General features: G+C 39.2%; 1 protein-coding gene across 1 annotated transcript; it reads right to left on the minus strand.

Annotated features, from left to right (window-relative positions):
- Positions 1-24,654: 24,654 nt before the first annotated feature.
- On the minus strand, positions 24,655-26,447 carry LOC306652760 (CCR4-NOT transcription complex subunit 7-like). Its single transcript, XM_079125478.1, has one exon. It carries the CDS (start codon positions 26,289-26,291, stop codon positions 25,434-25,436), a length of 858 nt encoding a protein of 285 aa, XP_078981604.1. The 5' UTR covers positions 26,292-26,447; the 3' UTR covers positions 24,655-25,433.
- Positions 26,448-26,892: the final 445 nt, after the last annotated feature.

Here is a 26,892-nt window from a genome sequence, read left to right on the forward strand (position 1 = left end):
TAGTTCACCTGTCTATTGATTAATTAGGTAATTGGATTTTTTGGATAGTTAATCTTCTATTGTTTCTTGCTACCATTCTCTACAAATGAAAGGGAATTGAGAAAAACAGCAGGTCAGTAAGCACTCTTTTTTTCAAGTGAAAGAGAATCAACTGGTATTAGGGCAGAGACTCAGTGTTAGAGTGTCCACCTAGCACACATGAGGTCCTGGGTTCAATTCTCAGTACCACATAAGAAAACAAAATAAAGGTATTTAAAAAAAAAAAAGAAAATCAATTCAAACTAACATAGACAAAGGTGGGGGCAGTGTTTTATTTTACAATTGAAAATCCTGGGGGTAGTTGTTCTGACTGCAGGCACAGCTGGTTTCTGTGATGTCTTTTTTTTTTTTTTTTTTGTCTTTTTATCTCTTAGTTTTCATCCCATTTTGTGGTATCCTCTGTAACTGAAGCCAGAATTAAGGACAGGTAGTTAGTGTAGAAATAGGGGATCAGGTCAAACCCAGAAAATAAAGCCATGAAAGCTACCTACCTCTGGAAGTTGGAGACTGTCCCTGGGAGAATGGAATGTCAAGAATATCCGGAGCTCATTGATTACCAAATTTTCCTGCCTTTTTCAAAGACTGAAGCATGGAACTGCTGATTAATGCCTCCTGGGGGCTTTGCCTGACTGAATCACCTTTGCCCTCTCCCTGCCCATTGCTTCTCACTTTATGCAAAACCAGTCCTAGTCACTTAGGCAGGAAGGAGAGATAAATGGGGAGAGAACTGGAGAACAAAAGAGACCTTAACCTATAAAAGATGGAGGGTGCGCTTACTTCTGGAGACTTAGAACATCAGCCAAGGTCCCCTTCTCCCTGCCAGGAGAAGTCTGTATTATTACCTTTAAATTAAACCTGCTTAATATGCTTGCCTTGGCGTGCTTCTCTAGTGTTCAATCTTCAACATTAGAAGGAGCAGAACTCGTCACCGGTAAACAGCGGTATCACCAAGGCAAGCATATTAAGCAGGTTTAATTTAAAGGTAATAATACAGACTTCTCCTGGCAGGGAGAAGGGGACCTTGGCTGATGTCTTACAAGTTTCCCAGAAAAGTAAGCGATACCCTCCTCATCTTTTCAGGTTAATGTCTCTTTGTTCTCCAGTTCTTCCCCATTATTCTCCTTCCTGCCCTGCTTATATGGCTTGCCCCTTGGTGATACCGCCCTGTTATACCTGGTGAAGAGTTCTGCTCCTTCTAATGTTGAAGATTGAACACTAGAGAAGCTACGCCAAGGCAAGCATATTAAGCAGGTTTTATTTAAAGCTAATAATACAGACTTCTCCCAGGCAGGAGAAGGGGACAATGGCTGATGTTCTAAAAGTCCCAAGAAGTGAGCGCACCCTACATCTTTTATAGGTTAAATTCTCTTTTGTTCTCCAGTTCTCTCTCCCCCTTATCTCTCCTTCCTGCCTATGTGACTAGGCCTGGTTTTGCATTAAGTGAGAAGCCATGGGCAGGGGGAGGGACAAGGTGATTCATGCAGGCAAGGGCCCAGGGGGCATTAATTAGCAGCTCCTGGCTTGCAGTCCTTGATAAAGGCAGGTAAATTTGGTAATCAATGGGCTGCAGAGATCCTTGACATTCCATTCTTCCAGGGGCAGTTTCCAACTTCCAGAGGCAGATGATTTTATGGCCTCCATTTCCTCGATTTGACCCGATCCCCTATTTCTACACTAACTACCTGTTCCCAATTCTGGCTTCATTGGCATGCTTCCCTAGTGTTCAAACTTCAACATTAGAGGGAGCATAGCTCATCACCAGTAAACGGTGGTATCATAACTACAAGATGGCAGTAAGCTTTCTGTGCTCACCTCCTACTAGTCATTTGTGGGCCTCTAAAATAATCTGTCTGGACCAGTTAAAACCAATTTGTCAGGCTGTGCTTCCTTGTTCAGAAGGTTTCCATGCTCTCATTTCTTACACTTGGTCATCTTCCCACCTCACCCAACATAGGGTGAAATGCAGAGGAAGGATCCCAGGAAAAATCAGGAGTTACTTCTGAAGAAGAGAAAACACACTGGAGACAGATAAAAATATTCTGAGCAGATTCCCCTGCTGTGACCAGTGTGGCCAAACCTTCAGTTCCATTGAGGGATAAAAGGGGATTAGAAAATCAAGATTCACACAGATTTTGAAGATTACACTGGGATAAAGTGGAGCTCTGCTCTCTGATGTAGATGTAGGTCTAAAGAGTTATACCAGCAATTCTTATTTATGTATGTCTCATTATCGGGTTAATGACTATGAAAACATTATTCTTTGTATTCAGGAATGTCACAGAAAATAGGACATCTAAGTAGCTTTTCCACAGTTTCAAAGTTAATTAGCTTTGTGTAGCTCTCAAGAAAGTCCATTATTAAAAGTTATTCTAAAGTGAGCAGACACAGAAGAAGTGAAGCTGGTGAAATATTTCGGTTGTCTAGCATAAAAATTTCCTCCTTTCCAGGAACTATAAACCTGAGATCAAGATCAGAGTTGATAGGACTCTTACACAGAGCCTCTTCATGCAGGGCATTGAAGCAGCAGTCCAGCATCCTGTGCCCTTGTACAGAAACATTTCCATGCACCAGGCATGCCATAACAATGAAGTCATCACAGAAACCCAAACTCAGTCACTGCTATCCCAATCTCTGCCACCGCTTTCCACACTGATCTGCAGGGGAATAGCTAGCTACACCACAGAGGTGGGAAGCCTTTATTTCAGCTCATGGCACTGTTGAAGGATCTAGGTATCAGGACATTCCCACTTCAGAGATGAGGAGATCAGGGCTCAGAGGGTCTTAAACTTCCTTCCCAAGTCCACTGGACTTGAAAGTGGTAGAATCAGAACATAAAGATCAATCCAGTCTCCAAAGCTGTGTTTTAAATCATTCTTGGTCTACCAGGTCAGTAATAGTCTCCCTGAGGTACAAAAGGATTATCATACACCTTGAAAAGGAAGAGGGAAATCAAAAAGGATGAAGACTCCCTGATAGCACCTCCCAGAGGCCCCGCACCAGTTTGTGGCCAAGTTTGGAAGAATTCTTGTCTGCTTACATCTTCTAGTTGTTTTCACACATATTTATTTCCACATTGCCTTTGAAATTTTTACACTTGTTATTTTCTGTTTACTTATTTTTCTTAAGTCACCTTGCCTGTTATACTTACAAAAATGTATTTAAATCCTCAGTGGTTTATGGAAATTTTCAATAAAAATAACTATCATTTTCCCCAAATAAAAAAATTGACTTCAAAATCCCTGGAACTACTAATTTAATTACCAGTCATATGTGCACCATTCCAAATCATTCATCTGAGGCAGAGTCTTCAGACTGAGCTTGAGGAATTGGAGTTACTGGGTCACACCAGAACCCAAATGATCCCTGTGATCTTCTGTCACATGCAATTATCCAGGCACTCCTTCAATCTCCATTGCACTCTGAGAGCAAGGTGAGGGAAGTCCCAACTTCCCTCAGCCAGGAGGCCAGGAAGATGTCCTACCCCAAATGTAGTCAAGTTCACACACTTCAAAACCAGGTTTCTGGTTCTGGTCACTGCATCCTTAGTTTCCAACCACATACCATGTTAGATGTGATGTTATTCAGGGGTCATGGTTCTTTCCAGCAACTTCTTTCCTGACCATTGAGTCATGTCATGACTCCCAATTTAACTATTCTGTGATTTTTGCTTGTTAAGTGCTCTAGGGAGAAGAAACCAGGTTTGCATAGTGTCCCCAGGAAGTTGGGCAGTACGAGGCTGAGCAGTCACATATTTTCCCACTGTCCTGCTGTCCATTTGCTTCTCAAATGTCTGCCAGAGACAAATCTCCATGGAAAAACAGAGGAGCCACCAAAGGAAAAAGGGGTCTTTGAGAGCATGCAGGAAAATGCCCTTAGTGTACAGAGGAGCAAGCTAGCCCTGAGGGCCTTTGTCTCCCCATCTTGCACAACCTACTGGGTCACAGCTATATTGAATCAATGTCCCCTGACTCCTGACACATGTTTATCATTTATTCAACTGAAAATATTTCCACCACAAATTACATTGGGGTTCTAGCTCTAAGGACAGATGATTAACCCTTCACTCTAGAATAATCTAATTTCTGTAATATTACAATGCAGTCACAATGATATTCTCTTACCTGGGAGATTAACCACATGATCTACTAGACTCTAGTGATCCTATAAAAATAGAAAACAGGCTTGGATTACCTAAAAATATCTAAAAAGTCCCACCTCACCCCACCCTGCTCCTAAAATCTCCAAGACTGTCCATCCTATGAATGGGAATGGCTTTATGTGAACATTTAAACCAGATGCTCCACATGGACTAAATTTTATCTTCCTTAGAAAGCACTATGGAGGGGTGGGGAGATAGCTCAGTTGGTAGAGTGTTTGCCTTGCAAGCACAAGGCCCTGAGGTTCAATCCCCAGTACTGCTAAATAAATAAATAAATAAATAAATAAATAAGTAAATGAAAGCACTATGGAGTCATTGTGTATTTCAGGAGTTAGGCTGTGGCCTGTGCTCTTTTTCTTACAGTCAGCCACTCTACTTCCTGTTGTTCAGCCCTATATTACAACTGAGTTTCTGTCTGGCTACCTCTGGGTCCTCTCCCAGTGTTGGTGGGGGATAACCAAGAGTGGAGGCTGCTTCCCACCATCCAAGATACAGCACAACTGCACCAGGAAGAGATCTGAATAGGGGGCAAGTGACACAAACAGTCTAAGAGGTCAAAGGTCTGTATCATTCAAGGGCTGAGCTTGTGCCAAGAAAACAGGATTCCAAGGAAGACTGGTGTTGTTGGAAAGTGATGGGAAACAACAGAATTCCTTCCCCAACCAAAAATCCTCTGCACTCACTCTGATTTTACTATTTGGAAAAGATCTTTAAATTTTACAGATTATTTTTATACTAGCAAAAAACTAGAGGAATCTAAATATTCAAGAGGAGCAATATCACTGAATCAATTGGTACATTGTTCCATATCTCTTATGCACACTTAAGAATTATAGTTAAAAATACTGTGGTTTAAGTAACCCAGAAAACACTCAAATGTAAAAAAAAATAGAAAATTGCATATATGATGAGATTACCACTGTGCCATCTGATGATGCACTTGCTGAGCAAAAGATCTCAACCATATTCAACTTTAGTGCTGCTAGTAAACTTGTGGGGTGGTGTGCAGAAAAATAGAGATATGTGACCTGATTAGACTCAGTGTCCCCACTTAGAGCCTCAGAGCAGCCTGAGACACCCAACTATCTCCTGCAAACCCTACACAGCTGCCACTGGAAACTAATGTTTGGAAGCTCATCTAGGTGTGTCTAACCTGTCCTGCCCCATGGAAGGTGCCACGCTAACAATAATGGCACTGGATATTGCAGAATCCAAGTCATCTTGAGGGTTTTTCCCCTAAATTTTCAGAATTGAAATGAACATTCCCATGGGACTGAATGTGTTAATGTTGTCTGGGAATTGAGCCCTGACCCAGACCTCAGGGATTTTACCATCCAGGGAGAATATTCACAAGTGAATCTTTTGCTTCTGGCTGGTCCTCTAGCATTGTAAGGAAAATCAAGGGTGCCAGACTATGTTGTCAGCCACTGCTGCAGTTTTCTGAGTCTTTTTTTCTCTCTCCCTCTGCCTGAACCCCCTCAGCAGGACTCCACAAGGAATTTCCTTCATCAGCACTGTTGAAGGTCATATATCGATATGCTGCTTGTTACCACTAGGATGAAACTAGAGTCCTGGTCTCCTTACTGTCTTTACTTCTTGTTAACGCTGATACTTGCACTGGTGAGAAAATACTAGGAGACTTTGGGTCATGTCTGACATGCCCAAGAGTCTGTACCAGCCTTCAACTCAGCACCAACCTAGCCCAATGTGCCCAGAAGAAATGGCTGAAAAATTAAACCTCAATTAGCGAAGTTGTGACGCCCAGAGGGACATGGCAGGCCATGGCTGGGAGGACTTTGGGCATATTTGTTCCAGCCTAAGTTTGGGTTAGCAAGGGAAATGGTCTTTCAGAAAATGGTCTTAGTTAGGGAAGTGGCCCATCCCTCATATCAAGACCTGAGGAGCAGGTCTGGCAACCATTAGCTTTCACTTCATGGGGGAATGTGGGGCTTCTGGTCCCAAAATGTTGCATTTTCTGTTGTACCTCATGGCTTCCTCCCCTCTTCTTACCCCACATCCATTTTTCTCATCATCATGGGCAAGACAGCTGTGTATTGGGCATCCATGAAATCCTGGGTATGTGCCTTAAACTTCCTAGTCAATCTTCCAAGATAAACATTTTTTTCAATTTCAAAAATGGAGTAATGTGGCCTATGAAAGTCACATAATATCCTGACATGGTCTGGTTTACTCACATATTGCCTTCATTATAATCTCTTACACTCACATAATACCCTCACTGTGACCTCTTACACTGATATCCAACATTACTCTGGCCTCTGACATTCATATAATACTTTACTTGACCTCTGACACTCACATAACACCCTAACTATGGCCTATAACACATAGTATTTTCACTAACTTCTGACACTCAACTAATGCCCTCATTGGGGCCTCTCACTCTCACATATTATGCTCAATGTGACATCTGACTTTCACATAATATCCTACTGTGGCTTTTGACATTCACATAATACCCTAACTTGGCCTCTGATTCTCACAAAATATCCTCACTCTTATGTTGACATTCGCATAATATCAACACTGTGATCTTGACAGTCACATAATATCACTATGGCCCCTGCCACTGACAAAGTATACTCACTATGGCATCTGATGCTCTCAAATATACTTACAATATTCACATATATTCATATATTTTTTTCAGAATAGTCTTTGAGATTGAAAATTTTTCCTGTGACCTCTGACATTTAAAAAAATATCTTTTCATTTACAAAATGTCTTTCACATATTACACACATTGTCACATGAGTTCCTCACATAATACACACAGTGTAACATAACACACTGATATAATACCATACTGTGACCTCTGACACAGAATGTTCTCAATTGATCTCTGACACATAATTCCTTTATTGTTACCACTGACACATTATATCCCTGTAGTGACCTCAGACACACATAATAGCATAATTGTGGCTTTCTACACACATACTCAGTGAGGTCTTTGAATCTTACATAATACCTTAAATGTGGCCTATGACACTGATATAAAACCCTCACTTGGTGTCTGACACTGACATATCATTATGAATTTTGTACTCACATGACACAATCACTGTGGTCTCTGACTCTCATACAATTTTCTCACTGTTATCTCTGACACTCACATATTACCATACTGGAACTTCTAATATAAAACCAACAATGTGACCTATAAAACACAAAATATCCTCTCTCTCCCTGCTTCCTGAACCCACTCATAACTTGGCCTGTGACACTGACATAATATTCTCACTGTGATCTCTGATCCACACATATTATTCTCTGTGACTTCTGACACATAATTATCTCAGTATGATCACACTCACATAATAAACTCAGTGTGAACTCAGGCACTCAAATAATACCCTAAGTTTAACCATTGTCACTGATAAAATACACTAATGTGATCTCTGATCCTCAAAAATGCACTCACTGTGATTTCTCACACTCATATAATACCCTCAGTGTAACCTCAGATACTAATATAACACCTGCATATGCTCTCTGACACATAATACCAAAAATGTGGCCTCTGACACTCAGAATAGTCTCATTGCGGTTTCTGACACTCACCTAATACCTTCAATATGCCTATTGTCCATTACAGAATACCTTCATTCTGCCCTCTGACAATTATGAAATATCCTCAATTAGCAGCCTCACAATATTTTCACCAGACTTCTGATGTTATATAATTTACTCACTGTGGCTCAAACACTCCCATAATACCTTCATGTGGCCTCTGGCATTTGCATAATATCCTCACTTGTCCTCTGATACTGACATAATATCCTTACTGTTCTTGTGTCACTCACATAATACCCTTACTGTGGACTATGATCACACACACAAAAAAATTCTCACTATGTCCTCAGGCACTCACAAATTATTGTCACATGGCCTCTGTCACCCACAAAATATCCTCACTGTGGCCTCTGACATGAACACAGAATAGTCAGTATGATCTCAGACATAGTCTCCTGTGGCCACTGACACTCACATAATACCCTCATTTTGTCCTATGCCATTCACATAATATCTTCACTTGTCAGCTGAAACTCACATAATACCCTACTGTGTTCACTGACATTCACATAACACCCTAATTCTGACCTCTGACACTGATAATACCATCACAGTGACATGTCTCACTCATATTATTTCTTTAGTGTGACCTGAGACACAAACCTGATACCCTCAATGTGTCCTCTAATTGATATCGTATCCTCACTGTGGCTTCTGATGCTCAAATAATTATCTCAGAGTGACCTCAGACACTGACATAATACACTAACAGTACCCCCTGATATATAATATCCTACCTGGGGCATCTGACACTGCAATAAAACACTCACTGTGACTTCTGGCACTCACATAAATACCTCACTCTGGTCTCTGACACTCACATAATAGCATATCAGTGGCCCCTAACACTATTAAAATAACTCACTGGACTCTAACACTATATAATATTTTAGCATGACCACTTAAACTAACATAATATACTCACTATGACACTGAACACTCATTTACTATCTTCACTGTGTCCTGTGACACTGACATAATACCCCATTTTGTCCTCTTACATTCATTTAATAATATGAATATGACATGGACACTCAAATAATATTCTCAATTTGGCCTCTCCTCTGATACTCACATAATATCCACACTGTTGCCTGTGACACACATTTTATTCTCACTTGGTCTCTGATATTTATACAATAACTTCCATGTGGCCTCTGATATTTATAATGTCCTCACTTGGCCTGTGACTCTAACAAAATACCCTCATCATAACCTGTTACAGTCATAAAATATCCACACTATGGCCCCTGATGTTGAAAATATTTTCTCATTACATCCTGTGACACCTAATATTCTCACTTTTCCTGTATCACTCACATAACACTCTGTGTGATTTTGATACTCATATATTACCCCCACTGTGAACTCTCACACTCAAACAATATCCTTACTGTGACCTTTGAAACTGACTTAATATCTTCAGTGTGGCCTCAGATTATATCCTAAGTGTGAGCACTGACACTCACATGGTACACTTACTGTGGCCTGTGATGCTTACGTAATACCCTCATCATGACTTATGGCTCTCACATTATAACCTCTTTGTGACCTCTGATGCTGATATAATATACTCACTGTGGTCTCACACACTCACATAATAACCTCTCTGGGACCTCTGACACTTGTAATACTCTCAGTGTGAACTCTGACACTCATAATAACCTCACTGTGACCTCTGATTCAGATGTAATGTCCTTTCTGTGGCTTCTGACTCTCACACAATTCCCTCAAAGTGGCCCTTGACATGCACATAACACCTTCACTTTGTTTTTTGACTCTCAAATATTTTCCTCAATTTGCCCTCTCTTTCACATAATACCTCCCTGTGACTGCTGACGCTCAGGTAGTAACCTCTGTTTTACCACTGATGCTCACCAAATACCTACATGGTGACCCCTGAAGCTCACATTATACCATCAACATGGCTTCTTACACTCACATAATATTGCCATAGTGACCTCTGACACTGAAAACATATCCTTTTTGTTACCTCTGCCACTCAAAAAATACCTTCAGTGTGACTTCAGGTAAAATCATGATACTTTTACTGTGGCCTCTAAAATTGATATAATAACCTCACTTTTTTCTCTGATACTCATATCTCCTCATAGTGGCTTCTGAAACTCACATAAAACACTAAGAGTGACAAGACAACCTTACTATGACCACTGACACTGACATAATATAATTATTGCTTCCTATGATACTCACTTTATCTCCCTATGACATGTGACACTCAAAGAATATCTTCTGTGTGACTCTGATAGTCATAAATTAGCCTGACTTGACTTATGACACTCAATGTCTTCATTCTGATATCTCACACCCAAAATAAGCTCATTGTCACTTGTGACACTCAAAAATATCCTCACTTGCACTTTGACAGTAATGTCATACCCTCAATGTGACATTTGACACATTACACCCTCACTCTGACCTCTGACACAAATGTCCTGCATTGACCTCTATCACTGACATAATACCCTCATCTAATATCTCACACTCACATATTACCCTCACTGTGACTTCTATCACTTACTTATTACCCTTACTGTGGTCTATGACACTCATAAAATATACTCACTGTGGTCTCTGACAGATACATAATACCCTCCTTTGGCCTCTAACTCTGAAATAATATCCTCAGTGTGACCTCTGTTACTCACATAATAATCTCAGTGTGACCTTCCTCACACACATAATAGCCTTACATGGCCTGAGTCACTCACAGAATACCCTCAATGTGTCTTCTGGCTCTCACATAGTTCCCCTTCTGAGCCCTGTGACACTCAAATAATACTCTCATTGTTCTTTTTTAGAAACTGACATAATACCTCTGTGGCCACTCATACTCACATTATGTCCTCACTGTGATCTTGACACATTATTTTCTGAAATGACTTTGGACACTTTTATTTATCTTCACTGGTGCCTCTGGTGCTCACCTGATTTTCTCACTTGTTATGTGAACTCACATGATATCCTCACTGTGAGTCTGATAGTCACATAATATCCTCACATGACCTCTGACACTCACATAATGTCCTCACTGTGACCTCTTATAATCACAATATAACCTCACTGGGACCTCTGTTACTTATGTAATACCCTTACTTTGGATTATAACATTCACAAAATATTCTCACTTGGCATTTGACACTAATGTAATGTTTTCACTTTGACCACTGACACTCAAATAATAACCTCACAGTTATTTCAGATACTCAAATTATGCAGTCAATTTGACCTCTGACACAGACATTATATCCTTTATTGGCCTCTAACACCTAATATCATTAATGCAACCTCTGACATATAATAACTATACTGTGATCTCTGGCACTCACATAATACCCTCACTGTACCCTCTGACACTCACACAAATCCCTAATTCTGGTCTCTGACAATCACATAATACACACTTTTTGACCTCAGTCACAGACTACTACCACTCTGGTCTCTGTCACTCACATAATATCACACTTTGTTCTTTGAAAGTCACAAAAATATTATCACTGGGTCCTCTAACACACATAAAATATCCTCACTTTGACCTCTGATATTGACATAATACCCTCATTGTGATGTCTATAACTGATACAATATCCTCTCTGTGAATTCTTACACTCATAATGTCATCATTTTGATCTCCGTTACTGAAATAGTATCCTTATTCTAACCTGTTATAACACACCCACATAACACCCACAGATTGGCCTCCTATACACATATTATATTCAAGGTGACTTGTCATGCACATAATACCTTTTTGTGACCTGAGATGAGACACTTACATCATGCTTGCAACAAAGTCTCTGACACTTATATAATATCCACATTTGGTCTCTGATATTCATATAATAAATTCAATCTGGCTTCTGACAATCACATAATATTCTAACTCTGACCTCTGTCACTCACTTAATATACTCACTTTTGCCCCTGATATTCACATAATATCCTCACTTGGCCTCTGAAACTCACAAAATGTCATCACTATTACCTCAATACTCATGTAACACCCTCAATGTGGTCTCTAATATTCATCAAATACCTTCAATGTGGCCTTATACACTCACATACTATAATTGTCACCTCTGACACTCACATAATACACTCACTATGGTACAAGATGGTCACTGTGATTTGGGACACTCATAATATCCTCATGCTGGACCCTGGTGTGACAAAATATTCTTACTGTGGCCACTGACACCCACATAATTCCCACAGTGTTCTCCCTGTGATTGACAGTATATCTCAACTGTAGCCTCTAATACTCATACAATATCATTTCTGGGACAGTTGCCACTCACCATAATATCCTCATTTGTTTCTGACACTCTTATAATACCATCACAGTGGCCTCTGACACTTACATAATATACACAATTAAACCTCTGATATTCACAAAATATCCTCAATGTGGCCTCTGATATTAATATAATACCCACTGTGGCCAATAAGACTCACATAATTCCCTCACTGTAGCCTCTGACACTCACATAATATCATCACTTTTACCAGTGACAGATAATATTCTCCTGTCACACATGTGACCACTGTGACCACTGTCATTCATTGAGTATCTTCCCTGAGGCCTCTGACATTCAATAAACATAGCCTGGCCTCTGACACTAATATAATGTCATCAGAGTGGCCTCAAACATTTATATAAAATCTTCACTGTGCCTTCTGACACACAATAACCTCACTATGGTCTTTGACTCTAACATAATCTCCTGTGCCCTCTGATACTCTTATAATACACTCACTGTTGCCATGACACTCACATATAAACCTCAATGTGACCTCTGACTTTCACATAATATCTTCACTCTGACCTCTGAAACTCACATAACATATGACCTCTCACACTCACATAATACCCTCATTTTGGACTCTGACATTCACATAATATCCTCACTATGAATAATTACATGCACATAATGTTCATACTGTAACCTCTGACTCTTCCTCTGGTCTCTGACACACATAAAATATCCTCCATGTGACCTCTTAAACTCACCTTACACTCCCACTATAACATCTGACAGTCAAAGTCTTTATCTGTCCTCTGACACTCATATAATATCCTTACTATGGCCTCAGGTTCTCACATGATATTCTCACTCTGACCACTAACCTTGACAAACTGGCCTCACTATAGCCACTGAAATCCAGATATTACCCTCACTGTGGCCTCTGACACATAATATTTTCACTCCAGCAACTCACATTTACATGATATCTTTAATCTCCCTACCAGCACTCACATAATACCTTCACTATGCCTCTGACACTCTGGTAATTACCTCACTATAGCCACTGACACAGAATATCCTTATGTGGTCTGACACTTACTTATCCTCATTCTTGTTCCTTTTACATAATATTCTCCCTTGACCTCTAACACTCACATAATATCTTTACTGTAGCCTAAAATACTCACGAAGTATTTACCCGTGGACTCTCACATTCATATACAATCCTCACGTGACCACTTTTTAAAAAATATCATTTTTTAAAGATTAACATGTAAATTACAGAAAAAGTAAAAGTACAAGCAAAGAACAAACTTATTAATTTGCAAGCAGCTTACTTGGACATGGCTTCCATGTCATGAGTATACATACCCAACATCACATTTTATGTGTTTGAGATCATTGTGAATATCATGCTTTTCCACACATGAATATTCATCAAAACAAATTCTAATACCTACCTCATTTGACCACTTACATTCACATATTATCATAACTCTGATACAATAATCTCACATTAATACCCTCACTCTGGCCTCTGACACTCATATAATATTTACACTTGACCACTGACATTAATGTAATATCCTCACTGTGGAACCTGACACTCATATAATACACTCACTGTGACTGAAGACACTAACACCCTTAATGTGACTGCTGACACTCACATAATATCCTTAGTATGCACTGTGTCCTTTAGTATTAACATAATATTCATACATTAGAATTTATAACTAATATAGTAGTGGTCCTTTGGCTTTTAATGCCAACATATTATCAATAATTTTACATGCAAAATTAATAGTTTCCCTGAGTCCTTTCAAATTCATGTAATATGGAATATGTGGCCTCTTAAACTCATATAAAAACTGTTTATTGTTGCCGGGTTTGTGGCTTATTGTTATAGCACTTGCCTAGCACAAGTGAGGCACTGGATTCAACCCTGAGCAACACATAAAAAATAAATAAATAAAATTAAATTTAAAAAAGAATTATCTTATTTTTCTAAACTATCCCTTGTTCTTTCTATACTGATATTATATTCATAATATAGCATTAAAAGTGCTGTAGTCACTAGCCTCTGGCTGTTCATACTAACATGCTTTCCATTCTATAAAATCTAAACCTAACAAAATAGCTGCCTGGTACCCATAATGTGAATGTGATAAACTTGTTGTATCCTCTAAAACTAATAGCTGCCATGTGGTCTTTAATGCTAAAGAAATATTCTTACTATTTCACATTAAACTAATATAGTAGATTCCCTGGGACCTTAAAGATCATTATAATATCTGCAGTGACCATCTAAAACACATATAATAGATCCCCTGTAAACTTCAAAAATAATACAATATTCCTATTATGGCTATTCCATGTCCTTTTTTCAACAGTATATGCATACATTAGCATGGAAGACTATACAAGAGCTGTTCTGTCCTTTAATAATAATATAATTTGTCTGATATTACAACATCAGAAATGGATAACACAGCCATTCAGAGTACTTAAATACTAATAAAAAATCCATACCAGAGTATCAAATATGAACACAGAAGCTGTGCTGTGGCCTCTAAATCTAATGTGTTATTCATAGCCAAGAATCTATAATGAATATACTAGCTCCCCTACCTTGAAATACTAATATAACAGCTATATTATCACCTATGAAACCAATAAAATGTATCTCCTGTAGCCTTTAATATTACTTTATGCCATCTTTTTTACAAACCCTGGAACCGATATAACTTACTTGTGAATTTTAATATTCACTTAATATCCTTGATATAACATCTAAAACTAGTAAACCAGTGTTCTGTAGCATTTAACATTAGCATATTTATATTATACAGCCTTATGCTAATAAAATATCTGCATTTTGGCATTAAACAATTTTTATGAGTTATCATTAAAATTAATGTATTAACTACCATGTTGATTTTAATCCTAAGATATGCATACTTGAGTTTCTAAAAATGACCTAAAGATTTATTTGTGACTTTTAATACTAATATGATATCAGTACTATGACATATCAATCTGATATGATAGCTGCCTTTTAAAATTGATGTAATATTCATACTATAGGAAGTACAACTAATATAATAATGGCCCTGAAGTTTTAATACTATTACATTTTCCATAGTATAGCATTTAATATTAATATAATAGCTTCTATAGACCTTGGATATTGATAGAAGTGTGCAATAACATCCATATCAAATATAATAGCTGTTATGTAGTCTATTTTACAAAAATAATAGCATAATAAAACACCTCAAGATAATGCAATATCTGTCCTTAGTTATTAATAGTAATACCAATACTACACCATCCAAAAGTGATATAAGAGTTGTCCTGTGGATTATAGTCCTATTATACAGTCCATATTATTATAGAATTCTCATGACTAGGGCTGCTTTTCATGAGCTTCACTGGCATTGAGCAGAGAGGTAATAAGAGCACTAACTGGAACCAGTATGCAAGTTCTCAACAGGCTTCATTAGAAAAAATCCATGCCCAGTAACTGAAAGAGTTCAGAAGGCAGCTGATCAAGACACTCAAAAAGCATAATCTTTGTCCCACTTCTCTGGGAGGAACCTGTCACCAATAATGTGAATTCAATGAAACATACCTCTGTCATACACAGGGCTTCATGTCACCTGGTATTTGACCCTTCAGATATGAGTTGCAGTCTTGCACCTGAGACAAACCAGGTGGCCCCTAAATTCTATGGTCTCTTTTTCAGGATCACCAAACCCTGAGTGCACAGCTGCAGATATGAGGACATGAGGAGAGACATATGTAGCCTGCACTGTCTTGCTGCTCCTTGCTAACACAAGACCAGAGGGCAAAGTCTGTGGGCTGTGTTTCCAGGGTGTCTCCATCTCATACTGACCTTGATTGTTTTGGGCTTCACACTGTGGCCTTTAATCATGGGATTTGCCTAATTTGGATTTCAGTAGGGAAGCTGTGGTCATAATATATCACTTTAAAATTTTTATTTTGTCTACATTGTTCTAGCTGTCAGAAATATCATAATTTTAAAAGAGTTCATGTTCTGGTGATTTTTCTATTGAGAGTTTGGCACACTACACCTTTGTATTGGATGCCTTCTTAGAAAGGGAAGAGTACACCATCAGAGCTTGGTGGCTCAGTGTTTGAATCTGGTGATGCTGTGCTTCAGAGTGTGAAAGTCAGGACTGGAACAACTGGGTACAGAACCATTTGAGGGTATTGCTAGAAAGTTGTATTTGAGACAAGGGAATAACACTCAGGAAGGCTTTATTGATATACTTGTTCATGGGAATTCTTTGTTAATGCAGTGAATCTGTTTTCTGTGGAATCAAACCCCTCCGAACCCAGGATTTATCACCCATTTTCTGTGATTTCTTTTTTCTCCTGGTTTGGAGAATTAAGCAAAGATCCCAGCAAATCAATTTTCAGGCATTTTCCAAGAGTTGTCAATGAAGATAAATTATCACTAGCTGACCTTGTTAGCTTAAAGGCTTTTTACAGTGACTTGGAAATTAACTGATCTTCTGCTCATTTCATGGTCCTATCAGGCCTTCCAAAGCTCATACAGGACTCTTTCCCCTTCCTGAAGAAACTTAGTGTATAGGGAATGTTATCACATAATGCCATAATGTCATAAGATGAATACCTACAGGAGCAGGAGATAAGAGGGTAGAATTTTCCATGACTTTGATTTTTAGCACTTAAAAAATAGTGACTATTTTCTTTTTTCAAATGCACTGGTGCCTCAGGGCTTACCAAACTCAGCACCATTCAGAGTTGCAGGACTTCCTTGTGGTGATACTCTCAATTTTTTGTTCCCCAGTAAATTTCAAGGAACACAGAAGCTTTCAGCAATGCACTATTCTGGGAGCCCTCAACAGGGGTGATTGTGCATATGAGTATTGATATTCTAGTCTTTCCAAGCCAGTGGTCTATCATCAGATTCTCACCTTTATGGGTTGGTAATGAGAAGTCAATTAGTTCTGTGTTCACAAGAAAAATAGTTCTAAACCTTTGAGATGGTTTGCTAATTTTTGATATTCCTTTATAGAAGAGTAGAAGATCAGCTTCTTGTGTTCATTCAAAAGTGGGCACAGGGCACTCAGAGAACCAGCATTAGATTAATGACTATCCCCTGAAGAGAGTGATTACCTTGTCCTTTTCCATTCGTCAAAACTGAATTGTCAGTCCTTCTCTCTGCTCCAGTAACCTTAGCTGTTGAATAAATATTGACTTCTGAGTTGGTTCTTTGTTCTTCTACTGGGCCTCCTTTCCAAATTTTAGTTAGAAGAATAGAAATAAACTTCTTCAACAACACACACAAAAAGAAGTGACCTGCTGTGACTTTGAAAGAAGAATACAGATGTTCCATAAAGAATTAGAGAATTCAACTCCCATGGTTGTGACCTATGGTTATTGAACAAATTTTGGCAATTTCACACCATCATTTCTTCTTGATAAAAATTGCATTCATGAATTTTATAACCAAAATATTTTTATCTATGTGAGGCATTTAGAAATGGAAACAGAGATGCCAGTTCCTTGGTATTTAATGGGGTACCTGGAACTTTGCCTACTGCCACACAAGCTTTTCCAAAAGATCTCTGGAATTACCACTGCTATAGGACAATGGAGACAAAGAAATGAGACTTCTGATGACTACAACTTGGAAGTGAAATACCATGGCTCTTGCTGATTTATTTATTTATTTTTTGAAACCAGATGCTGAGGTGTATTCACTTAGATGGTGAAGCTACAGGTTTTGGACAATAGAACTCTCTGGTGCCAGTGATTCCTTGTAGTGTACCCATATCATACAATGAGAAGAAATATTGAAACAACTCTAAATTTCACTAGAAGCATTGGAAAGTCTATGGCTCTCTATCTCTGAAAGTCAGTCATGTCAAATTTCCAGTGAGGCTGAATGGAAAAAAAGGACAAATAGAAGTTGATTTCCCCTCTTTCACTGTTCAACTCACATTATGGTAGAGTTGTATCTCATCCCTTGTCCCTCTCCTTTCTGAGTTGTGTTTTCTGAATGTTGGTACATTACACACACATGACACAAATATTAGGGTTCCCAAATAGTACGTATATAAATGGCATTATACACCTTCAAAACCATGTCCTAGAATAATACCGGAGAATGAATGGCAAAAGTGAGCAGGCCTTGTAAGGTATAAAGACTTCATCAGGACTCCCACATGGCCAGAAGGAGGAAATGGGTCTGATTCAAACTGTCCTCAAAACCAGGTGAGTTGGCTACTCCTGGGACAGTCTGGGGACCAGATTCAGTGTGTGTTGGTGTAAACATGTCCCATGTCAAGGAAAGTTGGGAGAAACATGCATATCAGTGAGCTATTAGAACCATCTTATGTGAGAAAGGGCTATGGGTATGGAGACCCCATTGAAGTGACCACACTTTCTTGGCAGCAGAACACACAGAATTTGGAACCCTAGTAGCAAGGTACCCACATTCCAGATAAACTCCCATTCTGCTCGCTTGTTTTGAGACAGCAAGCCCAGAGCCATGAGTTCTTGTTGTCTTCTCATCTTTGGATTCTTATTTCTCAGGAAAGTCCCTAGTAGTGGCCTTTCCCAAGATTGGAAGCACTGTATCAATGTTGGGACCAACAAATCTGGCAATTTATCCCAAGAAGACCAGAGGGGAAACAGGACAGGCCATTGGAAGTGAGTAAAGCCTAGCCCTCCACTCAGATTCCTATTTAGATAGCACCAGACTCTCAGAAGTTTTTGCCTGTGTGTGTTTGTATTTGTGTCTCATATTTGTGATTCATTGAATTTGATGTTGATCAAGCTGTGATACTCTCCTTTAAAAGAGCACCACCTTACATCATTCCCTCCACACCTCAGAGAGACATAACTACATGTTTGAGTGAGTACTAACTAGTACTTCACAAGCCCTAGTAATCGTACTTCTTAGCAAGTCTTCTCTAAACACCTTAGGGAGCTTTTCTACTTACCTCAGAGAGCTGGCAATACACACCTCAGAGAAAACTTTTGTCTCATCACAGAGACCTTTCCTATACACTGCAAATAACCCTTTTATTCACTTAAGGGAACACTTACACTCTCATCAATAAGCCTTCCTACAAACATCATAAAGCCATTCTACACCATTCAGAGGGCTCTCCCTACATGTAAGAGAGCCCACCATACATAAAAATGAGAACCCACTAAACACCAAAGAGAATCTTTCCTTCACACCTCAAACTCACTTCTCTATATGTCTAAATAATGCCTCCCTACTAATACCTAGACCTTTTTCTACACACCTCAAATTACCATTCATATACCCCTTAGGGACATTGCCTCCACTCTTTAATGAGCAACACTTACACAACTCAGAAAGCATTTTCTATACACCCCAGAGAGTACTCCCTATAAATTCCAGTGAGATGTTAATTCAAACCTCAGAATTCCAATGCTACAAACATCAACACACCTTACTACACAACTTGGATACAACACACTACTCAACAAAATGCCCTCTCTACTCACCTCTAAGTGTTGGCCTGACACACCTCAGAGAAGACTCTGGATACATTGTTGAGTGGACTTTCTAAACAATATAGGGATTTCCCCTATTGTACTCAAAAAATACTCCTATTATATCTCATTGTGTTCTACCTAGTCATATCAGATAGATTTCATTATTTATTTTTGAAGACCCTAACTACACAACAGAGAGCACTCCTATGAAGACAAAAGCCCTTATACACCCCTCATAGATTCCTCTTGTACACTTAATAAAGGCCTCCGTACACACCTCAAATAATCTGCACTAAAAATCTCAGAGAACCTTCCCTTCACACTTCGGTGAACACTTCCTGCACACATAGCAGTCACCTCTCCACACAGCTCAGAGAACTACCTACTAATATCAAGTGCCCTTTCTACAGAATTCAGATGGCCATCCATACACACCTCAGACACATTTCCTATAAATATTATTTATCAATCATTGTGTCAATGTTGGGACTAGAGAACCACTGCTACACACCACATACCATGCCCCTACACACCTCAGAATGCCATCATTTCACTATTCAGAGTGCCCATTTACACACCTCATAGAGCTCTCCTTTCAAACTTCAGTCAGTCTTAATTTATCTCAGAGATCTCTCCTTACCATAGATGTCCACAAATACACACCTCAGTTAGCTATTAATTTTTACCAATGAACACCCACCCTATACACCTCATTCAATAGTCCTCCCTAAAAAATCTCAGAGAGGCTCCCATACAAAACTCAGAATGCTCTTTCAAAAAACCTTTAAAACCAGCTACACATCTCTTGTAGCTGCCAAAACTAACCAGAAAGTCCTCCATATTTACCTCCAAGTGCCAAAACTACAAACCTAAAAGAACCCTCAAGATACTCTTCTGAGTGACCTACCAAAATACCTCAGAGATTCTCTCTTCTATCCTCAAATATTTCTCTCACCACACCTGAGTTTATTCTTGCTACTCATACCAGAGACTTCACTATTCACTGTAGAATTCTCTCCCTACATAACTGAGATAACATTCCTACTATGTAAAACAGCCTCCTACACCCCTCATAGATTCCTTTCCCCATGTAATATAACCTCCCTACACACCTCTGAGAACCCTCTAAACACATCAGTGTGCTATCCCTCTGAATTTCAATTACCTCTCAGTACACACCTCAGTGAACCTGCACGGCAATGTTCAGAGTCCAGTCTATTCATCTCCATGATTCCTAACTTCAGACCATATAGATCCCCTAGATCCCCCTTCCACACTTCAAGGGGCCCTCCCTTCTATATCAATTTGTCCTCCTAACTCATCTAACAGAGTTCTCACCACTCACATCAAAAAACCCTACAAACACAACTAACTGAGCTGTTTCTACTCATCTAAGTGCACCCTATCTTTACACCTGAATGAACCCTCCCAAATCAATTGAAAGGACCCTCACATACACTTCTTGTAGCTCTCTAACACACATCATAGAACCATCCTGCACACCTCATAAAGTCCACAAAACACAGCTCAGAGGCCACATGCTACCAACTTCAGAGACTTCTCTACACACCTCAGTTTAACCTTCATACACAACAAAGTGTACCCTCCATACTAATATCTTGAGCAGTTCCTGCACACATCAGAGAAGTCCCTAAATAACTCAGTGAGTAAAGCCTTACTTCTTTGCACAAAGAAACAATGTTTCTTTGCAAGCCCTCTATAAACATCTCAAAGAGCCTATATACTCACCTCACTGAGGTCTCAACATACACACCTAAGAGAACACTTTTTACTCTCCACTATGGCCTTCCCTATACACCATAAATACTGACTCTTACTCTGAACCTAAATCTAGCACTAACATAAACCGAAGTCTTCCCTACATGTCACAGAGTCCTCCCTGAACCTGAAACTGATGATGACTTGACCCTGACACTAAACCCAAATTCTAGGCCTAAACTAACCCTAACCTCATAGTGGTTTCCCATCTACACCAGATTTTTCTCACTACTCATCTCACCCCTTTCTACTCACCTCAAATGACCCTCCAATCACAGCTCACAGAGTTCTTTCTACAATTTCCAGTGCACATAACCGGTGAAACTCTGTGAGCCATCCCTGCTCACTTCAGGGGGCCCTCTCACACACAAAAAGGAGCCCTAGGACAAGCATCATAATACTGTCTTACAAAATTTATACTCACCTCCTTATACAGCTCAGCAACTACACACTACCAATATTAGAGACCCCTCTTTACACAAATCATAGTATGCTCCATAAACATCAATGCAAACCATTCTTACATCAAGAGTAGTACCTACTTGTGTAGACAACCTCAGGTAGACATCCATGTATACCGTACTGAGTACAAATTACATTTCTGTATGAGACCTTTGTACTTACTAGACTTCTATGCAGTACTCTTTAAACACCTCATGGAGAATTTCTACTCATCTCAGAGAGCCTTCCCTGCACATTTACAAGAGCTCTTTCCATTCACCTCAGAGGTCTTTCCTATATACTGCAAAAGTCCTACTTATTCAGTTATGTTAGCCCTCTCTTTCATAGCAAGAAGTTCACTGACAAACAATACAAATACTCCCTATAACTTTCAGAAGGCCCTCCCTGCATACATCAGAGAGACCTCCCTACACAAAGAGAACCTCTTTTAACTCCCCAGAGAACACTTCCTACACACCACAAACTCATTCCCCTACACAAATAAGTAATCCCACCCTATTCACATCAAATCCCTTCCTACACACCTCAAAGCCTTTTCTACAACTCACAGAACACCCTCCTATGCACCTCTGTGAGCCCTCCAAGCTCAACTAAGAAAACCCTCCCACACACCACTAGGAGATCTCAAACACATTTTGTAGAACTCATTTACACATGTCATAGTTCCCTCCCTCCACAGTCACATACTACCAACCTAAATAACCTCCCAAATAATCTCAGAATACTCTCCTTAGACATCAAAGAAAGCTGTTTCTACTTACCTCAAATGCATTTCCTACACACTTCAGAGGGACATCCTTACATATTTCAGTTCATACAAATTAGATTCCTTTGCAAGCCATTTCTACTAATTAAACTTCTTTGTAAGTGCACTATAAACTCCTCAGAGAGTCTATCTACTGATGACAGAAAGTCCTCAGTATACATCTCATTGAGCCCTTTTGACTCACCACAGAGACCTTCCCTATAAATTGTAAATACTGAATCTGACCCTGAACGTGACACTAACCCTAGTTTAAGCCTAAACCTCAGCCCTCCTTACATACCAGGGAGTCCAGGGTGTCCTGACACTGACACTGACCATGAACCCGAACCTCACCTAAATCCTGACCCTAAGCCTAACATAATAGTGCCTTTCCTCATTCATCAGTTTGTTCTCCCTACTCCTCTAACATATCTCTGACTACTCACCTCAAATGGCCCTTGACACACAATTCGGTGAGCTCTTTCTACAATTTACAGAGAACCTCGGCGATTCACCTTTGTGAACCCTCTCAACTCATCACAGAGGGCACTTTCACAAATGTAGTGGAGTCCTCTGACACGCATAATAGTCTTGCCTATACAGCTGAGAGGCCACTCCCTACAAACCTCAGAGGGCCCTCTCTACACACATTTTAGTTTCCTGCTGACACATCAAAGAATATCCTCACTACCCATCTGAAGAATTGTCCCTACACACCTCAGAGAGACATCCTTACAGACCTCAGTGAGTACTCGCTATGGTTTTTTGGAAGTCTTTCCTAATCACCTCAGAGAACCTCTGTACTCACCTCAGGGAACCCTCATAATACACCACAGAGAGCCATTACAACAATTAAGAGAGCCATTTCAACACACTACAGAGGCCTTCCCATTACAATCTAAATATTGATTTGGATCGTAACACAAACACTGAACTGAACCTTAACCCTCTAACTCTAACACTAAGCCCCTAATTCTAATACTAACTCTAAATATAACCTTAATTCAAGCCCTGACCTCAAAAACTAACCTTAAGCCTAACAGTAGCCCTTCCTTCTCAGCTCAGAATAATCTCCATACAAAAATCACAGGAACATCCCTACACATCTGAGTGCCCTCCTGACACACTGAAAAATGTCCTCACTATATGTCTCAAGAGAAGTCTCTACACACCTGAAATAGACATATCCCTATACAAAGAAATGAGTACATACAAGACTCCTTTTCAAGTCCTTCGAAACACTTGAGTGAACCTTTCTATTAACCCCTAAAACCCTCACTACACTCTTCAGAAATCCCTTTTGACTGAACTTCCATATAAACCAAAAATACCCTACTTCCTTTTTTTTTTTTTTTTGGTAGGAAAACATTTCTGAAGCCTTTATTTACAAAAGCTTTAAAAACAAATAATACCCTCTGTTTTGCAAATAATGTTTTGTTTAAAAAGGACCACCCAGTTACAGCATTGTAATATGAATAAAGAATGTACAAGGGAAACAAACTAATGTTTCTAACATTTGGAGATTTGCTAATATTACTGATTGAAGTGTAGATAACAACATTATAACTTGTAGTCCATCATTTCAGGGTAGAGTTAATGATTACCAAAAGGTCTTCCTACGCATGCTCTGGTCTGGTTACATATTCTGCATGGCTAAATATTTCACAGTCTCTTTTGTCAATATATATAAAATAGATTGCAAAGATATACACAAAAAAATAAACAAGCATTACACTCCTCAGGTAATTTTATTAGCTATATATATGTGTGTGTGTGTATATATATATATATATATATATATATATATATATATTGTATTTTGTTGTTTTGCACCAAATCTCTCCAGTACTTCTTTGTAGCAACTATGAAAGCACAATTTTTGTCTTTTAATTAGATACAAAATATACCTAAAGACTTGTTATCTTTGGACTTTAATGAAATTGATTTGTGTAATCAACAAATCAATAGCATCATTAAGTATGGCTATAAAATAAAAAGGGTTAACATTGATGGAATAAAAAGCAGATCAAGGGAAGTGTGCTATCATAAAACAAGTGTAGCCTCAATCTCTTGATTGCCAGTTTCCTGGCAGATACTAAATATCCAATCATAAGGTTTTTTTTTTTTCCCTGAAAGGTGTAAAGCTGGTTTGAAAATTCTTCAGTCACAGAGCAGCCTACATATGCCAATTAGAAACTGACAGACACTAGATGTGCTTGGAAGATTAAACACTACATACAGAAACAGTAGTTATTAGCTCCTCAGTAGTTTGTTGTTGTTAGTCTTGCTGAATCAACAATTTGCACAACACCTGTGCAATTATATTCTGTAGGTCAAAAACAAATACTGTAGAAAGTTGGCAGATGGTCATTTTTCTAGCTAAGAGCAAGAAAAACCACAATTTCTGATAAAACAGAGGATTGGAATCACTCTCTAAAGTGCACAATTGATGGTCCACAATCTCAAATAGCTCAAACTCCTGCAGAATGGAAGGGAGAGACATGAAACAGGAAAATAAATTACAGTCAGTGCTAGTTAATTTAGGAAAGGGGCTGGGGGGACAAGCTCAAGTAGGTAAAGTTTATCAAATTATTCAATATGATGTAGCTTTCCCCACTGTGTCACACATGCTTGCTAACAAATATTTTAAATTAAGGCCAAATTTAACCTGAATATATTTCTATTTATTAAGATCTGAGATAGGAATGGTCATACTTAGTACTGAAAGGCAAAAACAAATGGGCTACAAAAGGGGGGAAAAGGTACTGTCTATTGTTCAAAGGATTCAACCAGAGATAAAACCTATATACAAGCACGTGTGTAGGTCAAATAAAATAAAAAGGACTATTTCATGTCATGACTGCTTGTTGGCTTCCTCTTCATATGCATTCCCTGTGCCATTCTGTACATAGGATGAACCAGAACCAAGGCCATACAAATGACCACAATATTTGGCATCATCAATATGATCTTCAAAGAACATTTCTCTCATTTTGAAAAAGGCCATTCTTGTAAGCAATGAATCAGATCCTGCCTGATGTTGTGGTCCTATCCGTTCCAGCTCTAACTGTTCAGCAACTTCCTGCAATCCACCTTTAAGATTTTTGCAGCTCTTCATGAGGTACTTCACATCATAAATGACAGAAAAAAACAATTGAAGGATCTCAAAGAAGTCAAGTTCTTCTTCAGGCAAATTGGAGATGGTCAGGATTTTGATTAAATAGCCAAAGTCATAACCACTGTGAAATGATAACCATTTAACCCCTTCACAGAGGACCACCCCTGAAGTCATAAGAAGTTCTGCAAAGTACTGGGTCTCAATTCCTTCCTCCTCATGTTTTTTAAATTGGATACCAGACGTTGTCAGTAGCTCTATAGAATCCTGGGCATACATGTCCTCCGTCAAATTAAATTTAAAATTAAACTGCCAGGTTGAAGTTCCTGGAGGGTATTCTCCTTGTTCATTCATAAATGTCAGTCCTAGCTGAATTATCTTTAACAAGTCTACATTACATCGCAATAGTTGGTACTGATAGTCAGCATTGCTCCTGAATTCTCCAATGGGTCTTGCAACCACACCTGGAAACTCGGTGTCCATAGCAACGTAATTGTATTTTCGGATAACTTGACGAATTTTCTTCATCTCTTCATCCAGGTTACAAGCCCAAACTTCACAAATTCTTTGGCTATGATCTACAGTTGCTGCTGGCATAGTGAGGGCACAAGGGAGTCTAGATGCCAAGCATCAAAATGTTATATTTGATTGAAGATCTGTTTCATAAAATACTTTGTCATTTATTTGTGTACTTGGGTCTCTGAGCTCGCGCTCCTCCTCCTCCTCCTCGCCATAGAGGCAGCACCTGGCGGCGGTGGCGGTATCAGCGGCGGCAGCAGGTGCCCCATAGACACCGCTTGCCCAGCAACTGGGAAAGGGGAGCCGGAGCTGCGCCGCACCGTGCTGCGCCGTAGCTTCTCGAACGTCCTAGCGGGGACGCTAGATGATCACCCTACTTCCTTAATTGAGCACTCACACTCATGTCAATTAGCCCACCTATGAACCTCATAAAGCCCTCCTACACCCTTCAGAGACACCCCTCCCACAATACCTCATAGAGCCCTCCTTCCACAATGAAAAGAATCTACTTTCACACCTTGAAGAAATTTTCTATATGCCTCAAACATACATCTAAGGATTTCCTCCCTACCCACATTAAAAACACTTTCTACACAACTCTAAATCCATTCATACACACCTTAGGGACATGCCCTGCACACTTCATTGAGAAAACTCTAAAAAATTCAGAAAGCCTTCC

This window comes from Sciurus vulgaris, assembly GCF_902686455.1.
Source record: "Sciurus vulgaris genome assembly, contig: HiC_scaffold_570_arrow_ctg1, whole genome shotgun sequence".
In the NCBI taxonomy this organism is placed as follows: Eukaryota; Metazoa; Chordata; class Mammalia; order Rodentia; family Sciuridae; genus Sciurus; species Sciurus vulgaris.